The following is a 24,803-nucleotide window of genomic DNA, read 5'->3' on the forward strand; positions in this document are numbered from 1 at the left end:
CTGAAATAGGTAGTTACTGCTACTATTATTTTTAGAGCTTTTCTGGAAGAAAGTCTTAAAAAATATCATTTTTAAGATATTAAACTTCTTTGGAATTTTTTTTTTTTTTTTTTACTCTTCAAACTCATGTAGAGGGGCAAATGGACCGTCTTTTAGGGCCTGTTTGGTTCCTTGGATTCAGATTTATAGGAGTCACTATTCCTGAAAAAGCTGGGCCAGTCGTATTTGATTCGCTTAGAATTGACATTCCTTGGAATTGAGATTTCCATAGGATTCCTCAATGCTTATTTTAAGCTTAAATTTTGCAAATGACCCATTTTGCTGCTGAAAACAAACAAATATATTAAAATTTTAGATAGGGAAACTATAGCAAATTTTAGGGGAAAAAACACATTAAAATTTTTGAGAGGAAAACTATATCAAATTTTAGAGAGAAAAAACATATAATTTTTAGAGATTGAAACTATCTCAATTTTAAAGTTTTAAAGAGGTCAAATTAAAATTTTAGAGAGAGAAACTATCTCAAATCTTAAGTTCCAGAGAGATAAAGTTTATTAAAATTTTAGAGAGAAAAACTACATTAAATTTTAGAGAGAAGAACTACTTAAAATTTTTAGTCTCAAAGCATTTAGAAAGAGAAATTATTTCAAATTTTAAGTTTTAGAGAGAGGGCATAATAAAATTTTAGAAATTAGAAATTATATCAAATTTTAGATAGAGAAAATATTTGAAAATTTTTAGAGAGAGAAAGTATCTCAAATTTTAAGTTTTAGAGAGAAAAAATATTTTAAAACTTTAATATATAAATTATATCAAATTTTAGATAGAAAAAGTATCTAAATTTTTTAGAGAGAAACTATTTAAAAAAAATTTGATAGAGAAACTATCTCAAATTTTAAGTTTTAGAAAGAGAGTATACTAAATGTCTTCCTAAAAGTTGAGAACTTCTTAATACTGTTCAAGTTTCGTGTTTGATAAAAAAAAAGAACTTCAAACAAAACTTCAACGAACTATTCATGTTACAATCTCACGTTAAAAAAAACTAGTTCGGGACTTAAACTTGGAACTTTTTTTATTACCCGTCCCCGCCACCCCCCTAGTTCCTTAGCATTTTGCAGAAGCCGTAGCAGTTCGCAGAGTCCTCCTCCACCATCTCTCACACAGAAAAGAGCTCGCAGTTTGCACATAGCCCTCCCTCTGCCATCTCTCACACAGAAAAAGAGAGTTCGCCGTTCACAGAGAGCCCTCTCTTACACAAGAGAAAGAGCTCGAAAAATCTATTATTTGGGGAATCATCAGTAGGTCAAGCTCCATTGTTCCTAGGCTTGAGTCACCAACCTCCCACCCTCCATTAAAAGGTATGGTTTTTTTTTTTCTATATACCTATGTCTCTTGCGCGAAAAATTAGGGTTTCTCTATGCGAAGATCTTCTAAGATCCTGTGATATTGGTTGTTATCGCTTTTTTTAGTGCTAACAATGCTTGATTTGGTTTATCATATGTGGGAGAAATTCTAGGTTGCCCACATTATGGAATCATATGGTTTCCTTATTTTTTGCATTATTCAATTTTTCTGTATTTATTTGTTATTCATTGATTTTGTGGGTTCCTTCTCCATGGTCCTGCTTTATGTGGAAGTCCCAAATGTAAATTGTGAATTTTGGCAAAAGCCCTAAATTTCATTGGACTGGTGTTTGTTCGTATATACTTCTGGTGTTGATCTATATATGATTTCCATGCGGTGTTCTTTATTGACAATTTCTAAAAATTGTTTATATAGTTTTGTGCTTTTTCTTTGTTTTTGGCAAGACTTTGTATGGCAATACTTTGAGCTCTGATATCTGTTTACAATAACTTTAAGATGGACCATACATTTTTTATTGAGCTCTATTTAATCTATTGATCTATGTATTTGTTCTTGATTTTTTTTACTCTCAGCTCTGATCTCTGTTTACAGTTATTTTTAGATGGACCATATATTTTTTATTGAGTTTTGTTTAAATCTATTGATCTCTGTGTTTGTTCTTGCTTTTTTTACTTTGATCTCTGTTTACAGATATTTTTAGATAGACCATATACTTTTTATTGAGCTCTGTTTAAATCTATTGATCTCTGTGTTTGTTTTTGTTTTTTTTACTATGAGCTTTGATCTCTGTTTACGGTAATTTTTAGATGGAACATGCATTTTTTATTGAGCTCTGTTTAAATTTATTGATCTTTGTCTTTGTTCTTTTTTTTTTTACTCTGAGCTTTGATATCTATTTACAGTTATTTTTAGGTGGGACATATATTTTTTATTGAGCTCTGTTTAAATCTATTGATCTTTGTGTTTGTTCTGGAGCTCTAAAAGTTTATCATGAAACATTTGCCTCAATTGGTGTACAAATGTATCTCTCTCTAGGACGCTTATCAGGCATCAATTTAAAATTCTCTCTCTTTCTCTCTTTAAATCAAACGTACTTTGCTTTCAATTGATATTGTATTCCAAAAAATAAAATTATACAAATTAATAAAAAATACATATCTAAGTCTCAATTATAACATTTACATATTCCTTATTATTTAAAGATAATCCAATACAGATATCCAGTTTTTCTTTAACTTCTCAAGAGGTTATCAAATAAGAAACAAGGAACTTCTTAACTTCCCAAGATATAGATATCCAGTTCTTTTTTAACTTGTCAAGAGGTTATTAAACAAGAAACCAGGAACTTCTTAACTTCCCATGAGGTTATCAAATACAAAAGCCAAGAACTTCTTAACTTCTCAGGGAGTTTATCAAACACAGAAGCTATGAACTTCTTGAGTAACTTCCAATTTACAGTTCTTCAGGAACTTCTAATTTACAGTTCTTCAGGAACTTCCAATTTACCATTCATGGATTTGCTTCCCGGTATCAAACAGAGAGAGAAAATATCTCAAAACTTTAGATAGAGAAATATATCAAATTTTAGATAGAAAAACTACTTGAAATTTTTAAAGAGATGAACTATCTCAAATTTTAAGTTTTAGAGAGAGAAACTACCTGAAAACTTTGGAGAGAAATTATCACCAAATTTAAGTTTTAGAGAGAAAAAGCATCTTAAAACTTTAGAGAGAATAATCGTATCAAATTTTAGAGTTAGTACCTAAAATTTTTTGGAGAGAGAAACTATCTTCAAATTTTTTTAAAAAAACTATCTCGAATTGTAAGTTTTAGATAGAGATAGTTCTATAAAAGTTTAGATAGAGAAACTATAACATATTTTAAAGAGAGAAACTACTTGAAATTGTTGAGAGAAAGAAACCATCTCAAAATTTTTATCAAGATAAACTATCCCAAATTTTAAGTTTTAGAGAGAGAAACAATTAATTTTAGAGAGAGAAACTTATTAAATTTTAGAGAGAGAAATTATATAAATTTTTTAGAGAGAGAAACAATATCAAAATGTTAGAGAAATAGACTTTGAAATTTTTAAGTTTTTGAAAGAGAGAGAAACCATCTCAAAATTTTTATAAAGAGAAACTATTTTAAATTTTAAGTTTTAGAGAGAGAAACTATATCAAATTTTAGAGAGAAAAAGTACATAAAATTTTTAGAGAGAGAAACACTCAAAACTTTTAGAAAGAGTTTCCTCAGGATTGAAACAAACAACATATACCAGATTCCACGAAATGTCAATTCCCGTAAAATCTCAATTCCAAGATTGACTTTCCTCAGGATTGAAAAATTCAGGGATCCAAACGGGCCTTTAAAGACCAAATTTTAGAACCCAATTTTCTCTTATCTTAATTTTTTTCTTTTTTTAATGGTTTCTTCCATCCTTTGTTTAACTATCTAAAAGACGTTTGACCTCTTCCATCTCACCTTTTCTTTGAAAACCTAACCTATTATTCCTTTCTCACATTATCTCTCTAAACACCTAATATGTTTTGGTCTACTCTCATACCCTACTCTTCTCATATTCTGTCTATTTATCTCTTTAACCCTAAAAAAAAAAACAAAAAAAATTCTAGGAAAAGTTTATATAGAGCTAAGGCTCTCAATAATCAAATTAGAGCTTGCCTAAAACATTTCACTAGAAGAGGTTGTTTTGATGCCCAAATATCTTCAAATTGATCATCTCGACATCAAGATGCATGGACATGAGAAAAAAATGGATTTCAAGTTTTGGAAATGGTGTTTTTTGTAACGTATTTTTTGACCGTCAGTTTTTAAGATTTTCAAGTTTTCATAGATCTGTCGGTCTACACTATTTTTTAAGCTTTAAACTTTGTAAATAAAGATAAAAATATATTTAAAAGCTATCATAAAGATTTTCAGTATTAAAACCGCATTTTTCGACACTATTTGCAGGTAGGCTCTAATTTGATTATTTAGAGCCTAGGGTCTATACAAACTACTCCCAAAACTAAAATATGACAAAAGAGAAATTACACGGGGGCAAATCAAGGAAGAGAGAGAAATCACATTATGGGGGTTTTTATACATGTATGATTGCTTTTGTGCAACTTATTTTGTTTTTCCCTCTTTCTCATTGATTTTTTTTTTTTTTGTTACTAATATCAGTTGCTAACCAGTCGATTAGAAAGATAATATGAGAGGATACAAAAATGGGCACTATTTTTCAAGAAAGAATGTTAGAGTGGAGAATATGCTGGATTTTTAGAGGGAGAATATGAGGGGAGAAAAGAAGGAATTAGGTTTTTAGAGAAAGAACATCATAGTGATGAAAATGTTGGATTTTCAAAGTGGGAGAGGAGGAATGAAACCATGGGTTAAAAATGAAAGATAAGATAAAGAGCAATGTTTCATGCAACCGTTGTATAGTAATATGATGCAGCAACTTTAAAAAATTATTTTATAGCTATTTATTTGATCCAAATTTTGAAATATACATTCTTTTCATTCTAATGAACGATCACAAAAAAAGAAAAAATTGAAAACATAATCTATAAAGTATTTTTTTGGCCCAATTAACATAGGCCGTTCATTTTGGTGAGATGCTTAGATCTAGGCCTTAAAAGGATTTTTTCATTTTCAATTTTTTTTGGATGGCTTTATTATCATTAGATGAACAATGTTAAAAAAAAATAAAATAATTGATTTTGAGTTTATAAAGGCTAAGATCTTGAAATCACAAAATGAATGGTTTAGATTCGTTTTTGGAGGGGACCCATTTTTGACCATATCTAGGGCTCAAGTTGAACTTTTTTTTTTGGGGGGGGATTGATTATTGCGATAAAGAGAGTGTATGCAAAATTTGGAGTTATACAAAGATCACAAACTTACTTTTCTAGAAATGTCATTGCATTATATTATAATACAACCGTTGCATTAGATCATTGCTCTAAGATAAAATAAGCTTTGAGTTTTTATCTCAAAATTTTGAAAGAGAGAAATATTTCAAATTCTTTAGAGAAAAAAACTATTTCAAAGTTTAAGTTTTAGAAAGAGAGAGTATATTAAAATTTTAGAAATAGAAATTATATCAAATTTTAGATAAAGAAAGTACCCAAATATTCTTTGAGACAAACTATTTCAAAACTTTTAGAGAGAGAAACTATCTTAGAATTTTAGAGAGAGAAACTATATTAAAATTTTAGATAGAGAAACTATATCAAATTTTAGATAGAGAAAGTACATGAAATTTTTAAAGAGAGAAAGATAAACTATCTAAAAGTTTTTAGAAAGAGAAACTATATCAAATTTTAAGTTTTAGAGACATAAAATATATTAAATTTTGGGATTGTATGGTATAAGACCATTTACCTTTGGAATAGGGAGGCCACAATTACTTACGTAAATTTTGACAGCTTGGAGTGTTTCACAAAGTTCGAAATTTTTTTTTTGAACTTTGAGCTTGGTCAATGAAATAAATGCAGCCATCCAATTTCATATTCAATGGTCAAGATTTATTGTGATCACCTTGTACCAAAAGTAAATGATATCATCATATACTTTTCTTTAAAATTTTAGAGAGAAAAACCATATCAAATTTTAAATAGAGAAATTATCTTAAATTTTAAAGAGATAAACTATCTCAAAGTTTAACTTTTAGAGAGAAATATATTAAAATTTTAAAGAGTAACTATATCAAATTTTAGAGAGAGAAAGTACCTAAAATGTTTTAGGGAGAGAAACTAACTCAAAGTTTTTTTTTGAGAAATTATATCAAATTTAAGTTATATAGAGAGAGTATCTTGAAATTTTAAAGAGAAATTATATTCTAGTTTAGAGAGAGAAACTATCTCAAATTTTAAATTTTAAAAAGAAAGTATCTTAAAATTTTAGATAAGAAAACTATATTAAATTTTAAAGAAAGTTTTAGAGAGATAAACTATCTCAAACTTTTAGAGAGAAAAACCATATCAAATTTCAGAGAAAGAAATTATGTTAAAACAATTAGAGAGAGAAAAACCATATCAAATTTTAGATAAAGAAATTAAGTTAAAACAATTTTGAGCTTTAAAGAGAAAAAATATTTTAAAATTTTAGAGAAAGAAACTATATTCAATTTTGTTATCAAATAATGAACAAACAATAGATTCGACTATTTTAGGCATCCTTCATTTTGCAAATCTATAGCTTTTTTTGGATTTCAACTGTCCAAATTTCCTAATTTCCTTCCATCCAAACGACCCCTAGATAATTTCGGTGGACAAATTCTTTTGGAGCGTGTTTGATATTAGGAAGTTGCTTCCTGGAAGTTAGAACTTACCTGTTCTATCTGATCTTCTGATAAAAAACGGTAAGGTATGCCTCGCATTGTCCATGTTCCCATGTAGAAAAAGTTCCGACGAATAGTACGGAACTTGAAAGGGAGAATTTAGATCAAAACTTCCCCGATAAAAGTGCCCTAGGGTTTACTCAGCCGGTCACCCACCCCTGTCTTCGCAATTTGGCGCTCAGCAAAACAGCAGCTCCATTGCGAAAGTTCTCTCGCTCTCTCTTCCCAGAAAAGGCAGCCTCTCGCCCAGTACTATTCGCGACCTTGCAACCTCAACAAGTACCTCCAAGCAGTGAGTTCTCTGTTGATTTTGCATTTTTTTCTTCTTTTTTTCTTGCTAATTTTGGATTTCTCTGTTAACAACATTGTTCTCAGGGTTTTTTGGAGGAAACCATATAAAAACATTTCTAGGGTTTAATCTACTTATTTTTGTATAATTTCCTATGTTGAATGTAGTATTAAATTGGTTTAATAGTTTTCTATGTTGTAAATCGAGTTCTAAGGCAATGCAAAAGCTTTATTTCGTGATTTTTCTATGTTGTAAATCTAGATTCAGGGTTAACTGATTGTTTTGAGTGCTTGACATCAAGTTCCCTGACAATGATCCGTATTAGAATGCTTGTTGGTTGTCTGCATGATGGGATATTGGAGAGCTTGTTGGTTGTCTGCATGATAAGAATATGGATGCCCAATCATTTGATAGTTTGGGTTCCTGTTGGAATCAGTATACTTCATTCCAGACTGCTGTAATTTTGATTAGCTTGATTTACTGTGAGTTTACTACATTAGTATCACCCTAGTTCATGCAAACCTTAAAAATTGTTATATTGTTTTTATTATGGAAACAATCCCATAAAAAATTGAAAAAATTGAATTAGTGCTCCAAGAATGCTCAACCCTCAAACTCAATTTTGGACAAATGCAAAAGATTTAAATCTTTTGCAGCTCGAAATCGAATATTATTTAGAGAAGCCACTCCAAAAATAGTTTATTTGAAAAAGAGGATTAGAAAAAAAAAGACTTATAGTTTGGGTAATCCGTCAAAAAAGTAGTTTTGATTAGCTTGGGTAATTCATATTTTCCTGTATCTCTTCTCCTACTTGCTTGGTTTAAATCTCCACAAAAAACCATATTTTCTTCTCCTAAACTCATTCTCCAATTCAACTGCAGATTGTTTTGGTAATGGGGTAAGGCTGGATCTCTTTACTCTTCACCAATCTGGACCCTTTATGGACTTTGAACACCACCACTCTGATCCTTCACTTCCAAATCTATCAGACTATGATACCACCATCCCCAACTTCTTCGAGTTCTGTGATACCAAGCACGGGGACTATTGTCCATGCCATGACACCAAGAGAGAGAAGAAATTTGACACCCATATACTATTTTTTAGAGACTATTCGCATCAAATGAGTGTTATTGGTTTTAGTTTTTTAGGACTTCTGTCAAGGAACTTTAGTTTTTGGGAATGGTCATAGTCAAATTTGGAAATTGGAAGGTGGTTTTGGATTCATAATAAATGAGGATTTGGTTTCAGTGCTCTTATTGAACACTGATTTCCGAAGTGATGAACTTTACTTTCATGGCTAATTAAAATGTTTTTTGTCTTTTTTTCTGTATTTCTGTTTAACTAATCCATGTCACATCCTTATTTGAGAAATTGCTCGGATGTTGTTTGGATTGCAATTCAATTTATTCATTAACCTTTTCAATGGCCTTTAGAAAATTATAGCTTAGTTATTGAGAATATTATGCTCTCTTTTGTTATGCTTTATTTATGGTTCAATAGTACAGGGTGGTTATATTTCTGGTTGAGCATGTACATTTCCAACATTGTCTTTTTTTGCATGCTTGGGAACCTTTTGTGTGCTAAATGCTAAACAGTTCAGCATGTTGAATTGTGGTCAATGCATTCTTATTCTGATCTTTGAATTGTGGTCAAATGCTAAACCGTTCTGATTTCTCGTTGGTGTAGAACTTGGTTGCTGGATTGTACTTTGAGCTTCCAATGATTACTAAAATTTTGTTCACAATTATCAAGTCTCTCCCATAGTTCTCTTTTGATTCTCATTAGTCACAATTCATGATTTTCTGAAAACTTGTGAAGTTTAGTTGCTATTGCTTACTAGCTTGCTTGTTTTCATTCCTGAATTTGTTCTTCACTCAATGGTTTCATTTGTTCCAAGTATTTATTGAAATTGCTTTGCTATTTTTTTTTTGAAATTGCTTTGATATACAGCTATGATGTGGGTTCATGAAATCTGATATATTTTTTCTATGATACACATCTATGATGTGGGTTTGTGAATAAAATGCTTAATTCTATTGGAATTGAGAATAATCTTACTTACCTTTTTGTTATTTTTTATTTTTGGGTTTGTTCAGTTTTACTTAGCTCCAATTATGAATGTTGCAGCTACCATGCTCTTTTTGTTACCTTTTTATTTTTAGTGAATATTGCTTCTGGGTTCATGAATATAATTGGTTGGGACCAAACCAAGAACTTCTTAACTTCCCAGGAAGTTATCAAACACAAAAACCAGGAACTTCTTAACTTCCCAGGGAGGTTATCAAACATAGAAACCAAGAACTTCTTAAGTAACTTCTAATTTACAGTTCCTCAGGAACTTCTAATTTACAGTTCATGAACTTGCTTTCAATTATCAAACAGGCCCTTGGAGTCCGGCCAAAACAAACACAGACGAACGTGAGCCCCCTGTGAAGCCCTAAGCTTGCTCCTATATGCAAGTCTCTCTCTTTGACGAAGCTCTTGTGAATTCATAAATCAGAACCGTAGACTTTGCTGATGAAACCCTAGACCGCTGAGAAGCTCTCTCTCCTTCTTCACGCAGCCATTCGTAAAGCTCACTCCAATTGCAACTGCAAATCTCATTGCTAGGTATTGTCCCCTGCTTATTGTGTGTTTTGGGAGCTTGAATTTGATGTTTACTGGGTGTTCCGGTTATAACTCAGGAGCTTGATTTTTATGCTTATTTTTTAGTTGTGTTTTTGGAGATTGAATTTGATGCTTATTGGGTGGTTTAGTTATGATATGGGAGCTTGAATTTGATGTTTATTAAATGTTTGAGCGATCCCAGTTTTTTTTATTTTTGTTTGGGTGAACTTGGTCATGATTTGGGAGATTGAATTTGGAAATCAGTTTTCCATTTTTTATTTTTTATTTTTGGTTGTTTTGGTTATGATTTGGGCAATTGGAATTGATGTTTATTGGGTGTTTTGGTTGTGTTTTGGAACCTTGAGTTTGATGTTTATTGAATGCTTGATGGAACCCGGTTTTTCAAAAATTTTAGGGGGGTTTTGTTTAAGGTTTGGGAGATTGAATTTGATGTTTACTGGGTGGTTTGGTTATGATTTGGGAGCTTGCATGTGATGATTGTTTGAATGTTTTGGTTATGATTTGGGAGATTGAAATTGATGTTAGTTTAATGTTTGGTGTGCATTCCATGTGCTTGTGAATGTATTTGAGCTCTTTTAGTTGTGTTAAACAATTTTTACTGTTTTTGAAGTGTTTTCACCTTGCGTGCTTGATGTACATTGAACATGTTTGAGGTACGGTAGCTTTAGACTGACATATTGTGGACGCCTCTTTTTTATTTTTAAGAGTCAATTCCATCTCTCTCTCTATCTGTATGAGTTTTACGTGTTTCTCTTTCACTCTCTCTACCAGTTTTACATGTCTCTCTTTCGCTGTCTCTGTACCAGTGTTTACTGTTTGTTTCTATATCCTTCATACTGCTTGTCTGGATAGAATAGGACTGAACTTTGTCATTGGCTTTTTTTTTTAATTTCTTTCTATCGGCTTTGCTGTTTTCCAGAGCTCTTTTTCCATATTGGGAAGCTTGAATTTGATGTATGTTGAGTGGCTTGGTAGAATCGGACTGAAAGTTTGTGAATTCCGTAAATCTTTTTGTTATTTGTTAAATTCACTTCTATCCCTCCCTCTTTCTTACTATTTCTCTACCAATTTTACTGTTTTTCTAGTGTTTCTTCATACTTGGGTGCTTGAAAATATGCACATTAAATGCATTTGTGGCTGGGTGGAATTGGACTGAGACCTAACACACCTATGTCTCCAGAAGTCTACTTCTGCATGTGACAACATAAGAAGCATGTAATAAATTGTCACAGTGGCAGATACATCACTAAATTAACTGCATTTAAAAGGACAACCCACTCTCTCTAATGGCGCATTAGAACTCAGCTACCCAAGATGCTATGACTAACAATAGCTCAGAAATTGTAGGTCTACCTATGTCAACATGAGAATCCATGTGCACAAATGGAACTTAAAATAGTACATCATGGTTGTATTGGCTTGAGAAAGTAATAACAAAATAAGAGTTCCATATTCCACATTAATAAAATACACAACTTTCCTACAAAAAAAGGCATTACGCACATGCATTATCATCATCTAAACATGTTTAACACTGACAAGTGCTGAGAAAGCAGGTCAGCATAGTTTATATGACAGTTTGTTAGAAGAGGAAAGCCACATGGCTTCCATGGTCAATATTCTATAGGATGAAGTTCAGCACTTAAAAAACAAGTAGTACTTATAATTCCCCAAACTATTATCACATTAATATGCATGTATCCTGAAGTAACATAGATCGAAAGTCTTTGATACCTAAATGTCAATGACCCTCAGCTTATAACCAAGAAAATGTTAATGACATATTTTACGAAAAGCACCAAATGCAATAACCACATCAGTTCATGGCCACACTTTATGGCAGCAGAGTAAAACAAGTGAAGAAAGACAAACCTGTGATTATTCTGAACCTCCATTTCTATTGCTCCATTTTGTGGTTCATCTCTAACTTTTGATAGTGGAGAGATGACCTGAATGAAACAAACAAAAATAAGCATGCATGCATACAAAAACAAAACCTTTAATTCCGTGGAGCAGAACCAACCAACCACCTGATGCATGGAGATAAAGACAAATGAGATTCCTAAGACAAATTTTATGGTCAAAGTATGACCAAACAATGCTGCAGAGGATATGCCAGTGAAGATTGTCGCAACAATAGAGATTACTTCTTCAAAATTGGTCTGCATGCAGTTAGAAAGGACTTAAGAAAAACAAACAAAAAATAGTAAGAATGGAAAAATCAAACTTAGGAGCATTAAATAATATAATCAGCCTGCCCAACCAATACCATAAAAATTTGAAAAAATGAACCAGTTAACAATAAATTCTTTGGACCTGCATATTTGAAAAAGAAAGAGGAAAGAATTCCCTGATCTGCATTGTTACAATCAGAAAACATTGTAGCCTTTGAATGCCCTTGAAGAATATTGAAGTGACTTGGCCCTGGAAAAGTAATTAAATAACAATACAAAATAAAAATTATTTGCAACATGTAAATAAGGTTGATCACTATGTGCATTCAAATTTCAACAAGCAATATTTGCATTCCCAAGTAGTCCCTACTTTTTTCTTTGGTAAATCCCATTATTCCAGGATTCAGCCTTTGTTACTACAATAGAAGTTGCACATTCATAATGCACATATGCACAAAGCAGACAACAGTTTTTGATACCTTTGAATATATATATATATATATATATATATAGTTGACAATGTTACTTAAATCTTATTGATCAAAGAAAATTACAATATCACGAGCAATTAATAAGCTCATCAACAAGAAGGAGAGATTCCAAATGTGCTCTATATTTTGCTAACCCATCTGTCAGACTATTATCTTTTCGATAGACATGGTGAAAAGAAGCAATCAACCCAAGGGGGCACAGTCTCAGTGCCTCTGAATTGATCGACGGTGTTGTCTTTGTAAAGAAGGACAAAGTGGGGATAATCAAGCAATATTTCCTTTTGGGCTTCCATTTGCAGGGAGAGAGGGAGAGAGAGGAATAATGGGTCTGTGTCTATATGAGAATATGGTGGTTTGGGAGCACGGAGAACGATGATATAGAGAGAGGCTTCATTCTGTGTCTATATATAGATTTTCATGATAACCTGTATGTATATTTTTGGTTGAACTTGTAGCTTGGGGCTCAAGAATAGTAGTAGAACCAAATCTTGAGCAGTTTCAAAGGAAAGAGTTGAAGCAGTGGAAAATGGTCCAAGCCCAAAATCAAAATTAGACGCCATGGATGATTAATGAAAGAGGAAAATTATAGAACTTTTGTTGGAGTGCCTCCAAACTGGTCCTTCAGAATTGAAAAGTTACCTTTGAATATACCAATCCCAAGAATGGCAATGAAGTTGAATATTGCGCCATAGCCGTACAAAAATAAGTTCTACAAATCATAGAAAACAAAGCCCTTGTGTCAGACATGTTCAGGACTTTGAATAGAAGGGCAAATAAGTACTTAAATCTGAACAGGCATTTCTGAAAATCTGATTGTATGGGACATCCTCCGCAAAATAAACCAACCAAGATGAAACTACCAACAGTTCCAAACCAAAATGGCTAGCATGTGTCAAAAGAATTTTGAATTTTCAGCAAAGATGCTTCGAAAAAATCTATGGTTTCAGGGTGAAAAAGGTTCTTCCTGGGCACCAAGGGGCAGCACCACAGATAAAGTTCTTATAACGTCCACATGAACAAGAACAACTCACTAAATTGAAGGTCATGTTTTACGGAAACCAAAAGCAATTAATGGAATGGCAGATATACAATTAGAGAGACACAGCCCTGTTTATCTACCACAGTTTGCAAGCGATGGTCTTTGTCAGCAACGATTCACCTGAAGGTAAATTCTTGTCTCAAACTGACTGTTCAAGACATACTCATTATAGATGGACGAGTCACCTGGAATTGAATTAGAATATCAGTGATCAAAGAAAAATGTGAACCAGGTCAGAAGAACAATTTCTTACTCAATCCCAACCTCAATGATCTGAGTGAACTCTAATTCTTTTAATATATGAGTTAAGAAGGCAAACTGTTGGGTTTTGTTAGAGAAATGTCCTCAGTCGTGTGCATGAAAACACAATGCAGATTCAGTCATATAGTGCCAAGTCTTGAATTGCCAATAAAGTTTTTGCCATCAGAAAAGGAATCGAAAACTGAGCATAAAATCTCATAATGAACACATCCATTTCCTGAAGTCCATTACATGAACCAAAGTTGATATAAGGTTGCAACCTTAAAGTGTAGAATCATTGATACACCTTAAAAATCCATTAGAAAAGGTTGTTTTAATGCTAAAAAAACCACTAACTGATCATCTCGACATCGAGATGCATGAATATGAAATAAAATAAAAAAAGATAGGATTTTGAGTCCAAAAAATAGTGTATCTGCAATGCATTTTTTAGATCATCTGTTTTCAAGATTTTCATATGTTTATATATCTATTTGATTTTAACCATTTTTCAAATTTAAAATTTTATAATTAGATATAAAAATAGATTTTAAAATAATCCTAAAAATATTTTTCACAAAAATTACATGATTAAATTTGAAGGTGCAACCTTATAGAAATCACACCCTTATAATAAACCAAATCACACCCTTATAATAAACCAAATGGATTAAAGTATGGAGGGAAAAGACAACAAAAGAGTATAGAGAGAAACGACAACTACAGAGTCAACATTGTTTATATAGTCCCAACTCATTAGCTTGAAGTATGGGATGAATATTGTCCCAAACGGGGATGGTTAGCGACCGAGCAATGGCTTCCCAATCCTACATATATTTTCAATACATTAACGTTAATAGAATCTTTGGAACGTAAAAAGAAGAATATATAGGGATACAATAAAAAGGAAAAAAAAAAGGAAAAAAAGAAAGAAAATACGGATTTCATTATTGTTAAGAAACAATATGAGAAGCTACTTAGTACAGCCTAACATTAAATGTAAGATAAAAAATACCAGGGTCCGGTGTCTATGAGGTTGCAACGTTAAACAAACTTTTCTCAAAATACAAAAAGAATTTTATTCACATCTTTTAGGCAATCCAAACCATAGTTAGCAAGTCGGGGACTATCAATAAATCGGTTCACCATAAAATAAAAAACAAATCATTTTTATTTTCAAAAATTGGATGAAAAAATTGGATACAAAATAAGGATCGGCAAAAATACTTCATATAAAAATATCGTTAATATATTGGATTAGACTAAAAAAATTGGAGTAAAAAAATCGGATAAATTTATAATATTAGAAATTTTGAAATTTTAAAAAATAAAAATTATGTCAAAATCATCAATTATTAATTCATCTATAAAAACTTTATTAGACTAATATAATTACGTCAATTAATTTAGATGTATTGTGACTCTCATTCAATCATTTAATATTAAATACATAATTAAGTAGTATATACCAAAAAAATGTACCATATAAATGTACCCGTTAAATATTTTAACAAACATCACACCTACTTATTACGTACAACAAGAAATATACTATATAAATTTATTTATTAAAATACTTTAACTATGTTATGGTGTGAAATATACTCTATAAATTTATTTATTAAATACTTAAACCTCACATCTATATACAGGTATAAAAAAAATACACGATTTTTGTTTTCTCATTACCATGATTTAACTATGGTATGGTGACTATGGGCATTCCGTTAAAGTTTTATAAATTTCTTTAAATGAAAAGAGGCTGGTAGAAATTTGGGTTCACGTCTGTGTCTACGGTATAGAGAGAGAAGAAGGCTCGTAGTAGAAATTTGGGTTTCACATCTGTGTTTACGGTTTAGAGACAAGGAAGAAAGGAAGAAAGGAAGAAGGAAGAGAAGAGAGAAGAAGGAAGAAGGAAGAGAAGAAAATAGGGCTGGGCTCATAGCCATTTGGGTTTATAGAGAGAATAAAAAGAAAGAAGAAAGAGTTTATGGGCTTCACAAATCCTAATGGAAGAGACCCTGATTTTTAGAGAGAGAAAATGAAGAACCCTAATGGAAGAGGCCCTAACTGATTTTTAGAGAGAAAAGGAAAATGGGATGATTTGGGATAATTTGAAGAGGGTTTTTGTCTCTGATTTGAGATAGTTTGAAGAGGGTTTTTCATTTTCTTGGCGAAACAGGATAGTCTGAAGAGGGTTTTTCATTTTCTTGGAGAAACGGCAAGCAGAGCTGAAGGATTAAGTTTGGGGAACTAATCCTATATGTACAATTGCTTCCTCCTGTAAGTATACAGTTTATACAATCAAAAACAAAATATCGATTACTTGGTCCTGTAGTCACTATCTCTGCCTCTCATCATCAGTAAAAGACTATGTTTTGAGATCTAATTTGTGCCATAAACAGTATTTTCATAAAAACAATTATCACAAATAATCACTGAAATCTGCATGTATATGATTTCTTTACACAGTGATTTACTTTACAAAATGATTTGCTATAAACAGAATTTCATTTACACAATGATTTTCTAGAATAACAACTGAAATGTGCATCTATTTGTTTAAGTTTTAAAAAAAAAATTCATACCATCAATCTGCAACTGTGGATTTGAAGAACACAGGGGATAAAAGTTTCTATTTTAGGTTTTTTTTTTGAAATAATAATTTTTTTAAAAAGCATGAAAGTAGCAATGGCTGCAATACACAAAACAGGAAAAAAAGAAAAATCTTTCAAACAAAAAATATAGGTAAAAAAGAATACGATTTTATTGCCTGATTTAAATCGTATTATGAAAAAAGACACGTTTTAAACGGTTTTATGAAAACAATTTGATTTTTTGCCGACCTTTTCAAAGGTCACCGTTTAAAAATGTTTCCATAAAAACAGCGAATTCTTAAAAAAATCGCCAATTAAACGGCGATTTTGATCCAAACAGACATTCTTTATTTCTTATCAAGTGCTTTATCCCATAACACGCTCCTCCAGGTACAGGCCCATGGTACGAATTCCCACGTTTTTAGTAACCCTCCCTCCATTCGTCTCTCTCTACACTTCATTAGACGAGCAAGACCTTCAGATTTGCGGAAATCTCAACTTTTCCCCACAATCGTTTGCATAAAGTGGCAAGTGGTTTCCCATCTCTCTCTCTCTCTCTCTCTCTCTCTCTCTCTTTACACCCTCTGATCAGTGAATCACTTCCTTTTTTGCATGGTTTCTCTCAGATAATTTGTTTTAGGGTATTTGAATTCCCTTTGATAACTTTTTTAGAGTAAGTGAATTATCTGTGATAGCATGATCTAATAACATTCCTCACCATTCAAAGAACTGCCTTTGGATCTGTTGTTGTAGGAATGGAGACTGCTGATGCTGATTATCTCTCACAAATTGATGTCTCTATAGAGGTTTATTGACTCACTGCCATTTTCATGTAACCTACATTTAGATAACTCTGATGAATCTTTCTACTGAATTGTAAGCTTGATTGCAATATTATAGGAGAAGGACAAGCTCGTATCTGAAGTAATTCGTTATGTTCTATTTAAAAATCATCAAAATTCGGGTGCTCCCATTAAAAGAGAAGAGCTTGCTCAGTTGATAACCAAAAACTATCGTCAGAGACAACTTCCATCTCTTGTGATAAATGAGGCACGAATGAAGCTCAATAGCATTTTTGGGTATGAATTGAGAGAGCTTCAACGCTTGCGCTCCTCTTCAAACAATAAGGGCTGTGGTTCTCGGCAGGGTGAGTTATTTTTTCTTTTTCTTTTTTTACTATCTATTAGTATTATTTCTCATTCTCTTTAGATCTAAACAAAAAAGTTATCATATGAAAAAGCATTAGAAATAATTATGTCACATTATTTAAATTCATATGGAATTGCACCACCAATCTCTTTTCATGGTTCTTTTTTTTCAGTGTCATGTATCTTTCCCTACATTTTCTCTTTTTTATTGATATAGTGTTACAAAATTGAAAAGTTTATGTCAAATTGCATAACCCAGCAATATCTCGATTAAATAAGCCAAAAGGAAAGAGACTGTTCACTTTGTCCTTTTTTTCTACTTTGATATCTGATACATGTATAACATCACATTGGATCCGCAGCAGCTGATGCAAAATCATATGTCCTCATCAGCAAATTACCATCTGAAATCTATAGTAAATATGTCGAGAACAAAGAGACTGCTCATTTTGCTGGGTTCACTTTTGCAGTGTTGAGCGTCATCCATCTTGCAGGAGGCAAAATTCCAGAAGGTGGGTTTCTTTATGTTTACTTACTAAATTCTCTCATTCTTGATGGCATTGTTGATGTGGACTGCACTTCTGTGAAAGTGTCACAGAGAACCTTTGGCAACACATGAGAAAATTGGGATTGGATGGAAGTGAGGAACATCATCCGATATTTGGAAATGTTAGCTCGGCATTGGACACTCTTGTCCAACAAAGGTTAGAGTTAAAGTATATTGACTATTTGCATTTTGTGCGCAAACTTGCTATTGCTATAGTGTTTGTATCTATAGAAAGAATAATCCATAAAATAAAGTCCTCTGAAATATATTGGTGATAAAATTCTCAATTGTACTTTTGCATCTATAGAGAGAATAATTCATAAAATAAACTCTTCTGAAATATATTGGCCATAAAAAACTCAATTGTACTGTGTTGGTGCTGTGTAGATACTTGCAAAAGGAACGAGTTAATGGTCCAGAAGGAAATTGTGTGATGTATGAGCTTGCTGAGAGAGCACTAGATGAATCAATTGCACAGAGGTTGAAAGGGTGCATTGCCAAGGTAAGTAAAGAAGCATTTCATTTGAATGTACTTCTAAGATTGTGTTCTTTGGAAAACTATAATTATTACACGGATGATTTGGGTTGCTCTTGTTAGCAAATTCCCCTTCTTATTTTATTTCTTGACAACATGATGCACTTTCCTTTTTTATTTTTATAAAAGTTCGCGAATGATGTTATCTGTGCCTAATGACATTTTCAGAGTAATCACTAACGGCATCTATTATATCTTAAAATTTTAGTAGGCATAGTATTCGGATCTTAAAAGAAAAAAGAAAAAGAATTGTATGATCAAGATCTTAGTTCAATTGGGAACTTCTTAGGGAATCCTGGCTTCGTCACTTTATTTAATGTTTCTTATGGATAAGCTAAGTTTTGAATCCACAATGCCACGGTTGAGCAGAAGATTCATGCACTGCCATGCTATAAGGTGATGAGGATCTTGACTTGTAAGCGATTATAGTTGTCCTTTTCAGGAACCTAAGTTCTCATTCACTGCATTATTCAGATCATGTTCGCATGAGTTCTCTTTGGTAAATCATCCCAGACAACACGGTGCTTAACTATGTGAGAGCTCAGGGCCTTTGGGTAGATCACTAAATGTGTTCCATACTATTTCTTCCTCCGCTTGTGTGGCAATACTACTGCAAGTCGTTTGCATCCGTTGCTTTATGAAACCTGCTTGTCTAGAAACCACTGCCAAATAGTTGTTATTTGGTAATAGTGGGAGAAACGTGTACTTATTTTCCCCTTATTCTATAATAGTGGAAGGAAGAATATTGCCAGGGGCACATTGGATAATATCTTTCAGGCAACAGAAAGGTTTTGTGCTTATTTTCATACAGAGAATCTCTCACACAGAATACTCGAAGGGGTGTTTCTTAACACGAAGTTAAACTGTTAAAGTTGCATGGGGTTGGATCTCTCTCATGGGAATGAGAATGATCTTGAGTGAGGTCATGGTACGTTGTATCTGATTCATTGAATTATACTACTTGGCTAGTTTTTTTTTCTTTGGGCAAGATCAAAAAGGGAGGATTGTAAAATTGTTGTCTGGAACCTAAGACCGAGATTCAACCATTCTCGAGATCTAGGAAATTTCTTCATGTTCTTGAGTTAATGTCATGTCTTTATTTGGAATATTAAATTGGAATATGTGATGACTGCAACCATATGAAAAGCCATGGTTGGCGTACACATTATGCATGGATGAAAGGATTTTTATCTGCTACAATGACCATTGGGAAGCTAATTGAGAACGTCCTCGACGGATTTAATGATAAAATAGCAAACATTTTTGACATGCGCCGGGATGTGTATCCTTTATGGACAACCAAGAAAATAGAGTATGAGAATATAAATTTATGATGTTGTGATCATTTATGAGTAGGTTGACTCCCATTATGTTAGAATTTTCTTAGTTAATGGAATTATTACTTATCTAGAAAAGAGACTTAAGATTTAATGTCCAAAATATTTATGGCAAGATAAATTTGAGCTTTTTCTTGCTGCTTTGTGCTATATGCATAACTTTTTTATGTAATAAAAGGTAAAACTAAGTGATTAGGCAATGAAAACAACTTCATTAACTGGATGTTGTTGGATAGCATATGTTTATTCCCCATAAAGTCTTGAAGGTGATGCATTAGCCATAGAAATTGCAATCGCACCGTTATTTTGTGAATGGCATGAATATTAAAGAGGATTGATTTGTTGCCTGGGCACTAAGCCTGTATTTTGTGATTAAATGCTTTGGAGACTGTTATTCACAGCGAATTAATCTTGGGAAATGAATATGGATGTTAGAGTTGACAAGTATAAGGTCAATGGAATTCTCCTTGTTGTGAGAGTATCCTCTTCTAGAATGCTTCCGCTCACCTAGTACCCCTTTTGGTGAAGATTTTGTTTGCACAAAGCTGTAGTAGCCCATTTTGGAATTGATTAACATAATTGCTGCCTAGAAATGTAAATTCTGTTGCTTGCAGCTTATGTTTCAACAAGAGATGCTTCAGGATGTTGTGTGTGGTGGCTCAAAGGTTCCATAGCTGAAGAGAAATTTGGAGAAGGGAGTAATCAAAATATGTGCAATTGATGCACAAATTTTCCCAATAGAATTATTATGACATTCAAAAAAAGAAGAGAAGGGAGATTCTGTAGACCATTTTCATTAGTTGTAGTGGATACGCAACTGTAAAATTATGATTCTTGGGAGCCCTTGATTGTTAGAAATATTATGGTGATGTAGATTGCAATGCTCATGAGATGGTATTGTGCATTAGTAGTGAAGGGGTTGCTTATGGAGGAGGAATTCATATGTTGAAAATCACTTAAGCAAGGGCTAAGCATGGAAAAGGCACTAGGGAAGGAACGAGGACAATAGAGTGCTTGTGTTTGGTGCATAAGAAAGAAACTTGTAACTTAAATATCTCTCTTCGTCTTGGTAGAAAAGAATCATCATAATGGGAAGACCATACGCTTGTGATGTTTGTGTTGTGTGAGGTGTAGGGAGACAATTGGTAGTGGGCCTGGAGGGCAATAAGTGTGATGGCTGTGGAGAGAATAATTTGTTGTTGATGTTGGGAAAAGGTATAGATAACCAAAAGACACATGGTGTGCATGAGGAATGAAAGTGTATATTCCCCACTGTGGAAGTAGTGGTTGAAAGCATAACCAAAAATTGTGCATCTGCTTCTTGTAAAATAATGTCAGCATAATTGGATGCTTTCCTTTTGAAGGGCTTGTATGTCAAAGCCATGATGTTAAACTTTGACTCTGCTCTGTACTTGGCCTGGTCCTGATCTGAGTGATATTGAGTTGACTGAGCCGAGTTTCTTTAAAAACATTAGAGAAAAATGGAAGAATCAATTATAAAAAGGAAAGCAAGACTCAAGCAAACCGTATGATAAACAACAAGATTCACCGTGTTGCTGAGTCACATCTACCCATGCAAATCCCAGGTGGAGTCAATGATTTTAAAACAGTGGGAATGGATCCCCATGGCTTACCTTTAAGAAACACAATTAGGTGGATGGTCTTTCACAGAGGGGAGTCATCAAGGTTATTATCTATGAGGTCCATCTTTAGAGTGTTGAGCGGTTGTTAGTGGTAAAGGTTATTCATGAGCAAATATTTTAGAGAAGCTATCCATTCAAGTTCTGCATTCCATTGGCTGGCATTTATGATGGAATTCAATAATTGATTACTTGTAAGTGTATTTTATGCAAGACAGTGATTGAAATAATGGGACTTTTGCTAATCACATGGTGGTTTGTCTTTATCTTTAAATTATGGGGTTTTGCTTTAACATTGTTCTGTACAATTGGGTTGTCACAAGCCTATTTTTTGCTTCATGCTGGAAATGTTCAATGTTCACAATGGAACTAGAATAGTGCATTGCTTTTGTGGGAAGCAAGGCAACTAAAGGCTTAGGCTGGCACTCAGGACTCATTTTGGAAATTTAAAAGATTGTGTTAATAATCTGAAGTATATAGTAATGCCCATAAATGTGTAAGTTGTAATTAATAATTATAATTTATGACATAGAAGCTTTTTTTCTTTGAAGAAATTTATGATGTAGAAGCTAACTCATTTTGGATAAGGAGTGTGTGTTTCTATATAAAATTTTATTGCGATTAAAAATTATGCTAGCAGAAAATAAAATGTAGATCCATGGCCCTTTATTCTGACATTCTTAAAATGATAAAGACAAACATTGAATGCAAAATGTGAATAAAAAATATGAATTTATCAACCTAAAAAGAAAAGAAAGCGCACATATTTTATAACTCACTTTTTGGTGGTCAAATCTTTCGGCTCTGGTTGGTCAACAATATGATAATCCGCTTAACACTGTTGGTGGTCAAATCTTCCTTCCTATTAGTTTTGCTACCCATGCTCTGAGGAGTGGAATCAAAAGCATTGGATGGAAACTTAAAAAGTGAGTGGCTGAATGTGATTCCAAAGGAAATTATGGCTCATGAATCAAAGTTAAATATGGAATGTTTTTAAACTGTAAACTAATTGCCCATAACATATCCATCATCAAATAAGAAAACCAAAATTATCCTTGGCTGGTTTGAAATAAGAATGTACCTGATCTATATGCAAGCTAGTGTAGTGGTGAATGTCTCCAGACCAAATAAATATTGTGGCTGGAAAATTTTGAATCGCAGAAATAATTCTGTATTTGTGAACCACATAAATAATGGTTGATAGTATGGAATTTGAAAAATTAACCAGTTTCTTGTTGAAAATGCACCCCAGATATTTGTATTCAGAGGTTTTGCATTCTGGAGACATTGGAAATCATGGACTTATATACAAAAGTTTGGTGGGACTAATGTCCATCATGTACATGGGGAAGGAAATCGGTGCCTTTGTGAACACTGGCATAAGTACAATATTTGTGGATTCTGGCTAGTCCTTCCATTTTCCTCTTTTTTGGAAAAATTATTTTTTTAATTAAGTGCAGGTCACTAGAATAATTGTTTATAAACTGATATCAGGATTCTTATTCTACAAAATAAACACAAACGCAATTCTTGAGACCTAGAAAATCTCCTGTCCCCATCTGTTATGCCTAGCCCACATCAGCAGAAATCGTCACTATTTATCCATGTCTCTCCCACCTTCTCGGTCTTATGTATTGGATTTCATTTTCTAGATCTCTCGCTGTTTTTGGTTGCTGGAAATCCTAGTTGTATTGATTCTAAACTTTGAAATGACATCGTTGTATTAGTGCTAAACTTTGATCTCATAATTCTAAAATTTTAAATCTCATGGTCTTCTCAAAAAGAAAAAAAGGAAATTAGAACTTCTCAAAAAAGATTACATGCTCGTATAAGTGCTTACTATGTTACCGGTTTATATCATGGTTGGATATAAGCAGCTTCCTCAACCATTAGATGTGAACAACAGACCGTTGGGGAGCATTGTTTCTCCATTCATGCTACCTAATGCTTATAAATTTTTTACTTTGATACCCAGAAATGGCTCTATGAAGTCCAGTCTTAGTCTTAACCAATGTTTGTAAAAGGTTTCTACCAAATTAGATGCCTTACATGTCAGACCTTGACTTCTTAGAGAAAAAACATAGTTCTTTGGTCTTGCAGATATTGTTCTTTGTTCTTCCTAAGTCTTTAGAATATGGAAACAAATGTGATGCAAGAAAGTTCTAATTTTTTAGTTTTTATTGTTAATGTTAACCTTGTATTAAGAAGAAGAAATTACAAAGTACAAAAGATAGCTGCCCATGAAATGGGAGCACTATACAGCCACCGAGGTTGTGGCAAGGACCAGAAAATGCTATAAAAAAGTTCTAATGTTTTATGAGAAATAGTGGGTAGCTTATTAATTATGGTTTGTCTGCCAGTGTATGCTTGGTACTCGTCTTCCATCCACACACAAACCACACACACACACACACACACACACACACACATACACACATGTAACTGGGAACTTGGTGTATTGAGGCTTTGATTTGATGTCAGGTTACAAGAAATGATGCTGCTTATGTAAAGCCTGAAGAATCATCTTAACCTGCCATGCGAGGCCTTCATTTGATGCAGGGGGCTGTACTGTTGCTCACATTTCCTCTGGTGCTCAAGCAAATAGTTGAAGCTCTTCTGGTGCAGTTTGAACACAAAACCTAAAATTTTGGTCAGTGATACTTCTGAAAAGAAGTTGGTCAGTAATTACTGACTCTGTCCTAGTTCTTAAATGATTTATTGAGATGCATGGAAGAAACATATTGGTGAATGTTTTGATTACGAAGCATGGTAAATTGTGTTCTATCAACAGATCCATTTATGTAGGACCAAGGGCCTTGGCTCCTACACAATTGTGAATGCAAGGTAGGCGTAGAAAGAAAGAATTTTGGGTGTTACTTGGAATTCTAATTAAGTTAGATTTAGGAGTTTTAACTGAGATTTAAATGCAGATTTAGCTGACCCCAATTAGTTGGAAAATGCTCTGATGAGGATGATGATGAACTGAGATTTAAATGGTTTTGGGTTCCTTCAAAGATCAGGATAGCAGGGTTTTGGGTCTTATGAAGGTTTATTTGGGGTAGAATTGGATAATACATGGTCTAATTGAAGTGGAACTGGGGTTAGGGTTATGGGGAAGGATTTAGTTAGGTTAGGGTAATGTTTAGGAATGGCTTTAGGAAAGGGGTTAAATATTTCTGGATTTAGGAGGTGCAGCAAGATAAACTGGTGATGAGATGGATTTTAGGATTGAATTAATGCAAAGCTAGGGTTTAAATTTAAGTTTGAGAGGATAGGTGCATTTCTGGGGTAGCCTCAGCTAATCTACGTATTGGAAAGATTTGGCTAGGGCTTATTGAAGGTTTTGAATGTGATGAATTTGGTTGAGGAATCTTGGTTGGGAATGTGCCACATAGGAGGGGAAAGAAAAAGTGCAAATGAAGTTAC

General features: G+C 33.0%; 1 protein-coding gene across 19 annotated transcripts; it reads left to right on the forward strand.

Annotated features, from left to right (window-relative positions):
• The first annotated feature begins 963 nt into the window (after positions 1–963).
• On the forward strand, positions 964–24,238 carry LOC18442916 (melanoma-associated antigen G1-like protein). 19 transcript variants are annotated; one of them, XM_088864865.1, is made up of 8 exons: positions 964–1,358; positions 9,384–9,611; positions 16,924–16,976; positions 17,071–17,317; positions 17,684–17,830; positions 17,917–18,022; positions 18,253–18,367; positions 23,859–24,238. In XM_088864865.1, exons 3-8 carry the CDS (start codon positions 16,926–16,928, stop codon positions 23,904–23,906), a joined length of 714 nt encoding a protein of 237 aa, XP_088720991.1. In that variant the 5' UTR covers positions 964–1,358; positions 9,384–9,611; positions 16,924–16,925; the 3' UTR covers positions 23,907–24,238. The 19 variants fall into 19 exon arrangements, 12 of the variants coding, with proteins under 12 accessions (XP_088720991.1, XP_020528262.1, XP_088720995.1 ...); XR_016054113.1 differs by having other exon boundaries at positions 1,025–1,358; positions 17,789–17,830; positions 17,909–18,022; XM_020672603.2 differs by having other exon boundaries at positions 1,025–1,358; positions 17,681–17,830.
• The last annotated feature ends 565 nt before the right edge of the window (positions 24,239–24,803 follow it).

Source organism: Amborella trichopoda, chromosome 4 (genome assembly GCF_054954075.1).
Source record: "Amborella trichopoda isolate Santa Cruz 75 chromosome 4, AtrichopodaSantaCruz75HAP2 v2.0, whole genome shotgun sequence".
NCBI lineage: Eukaryota > Viridiplantae > Streptophyta > Magnoliopsida > Amborellales > Amborellaceae > Amborella > Amborella trichopoda.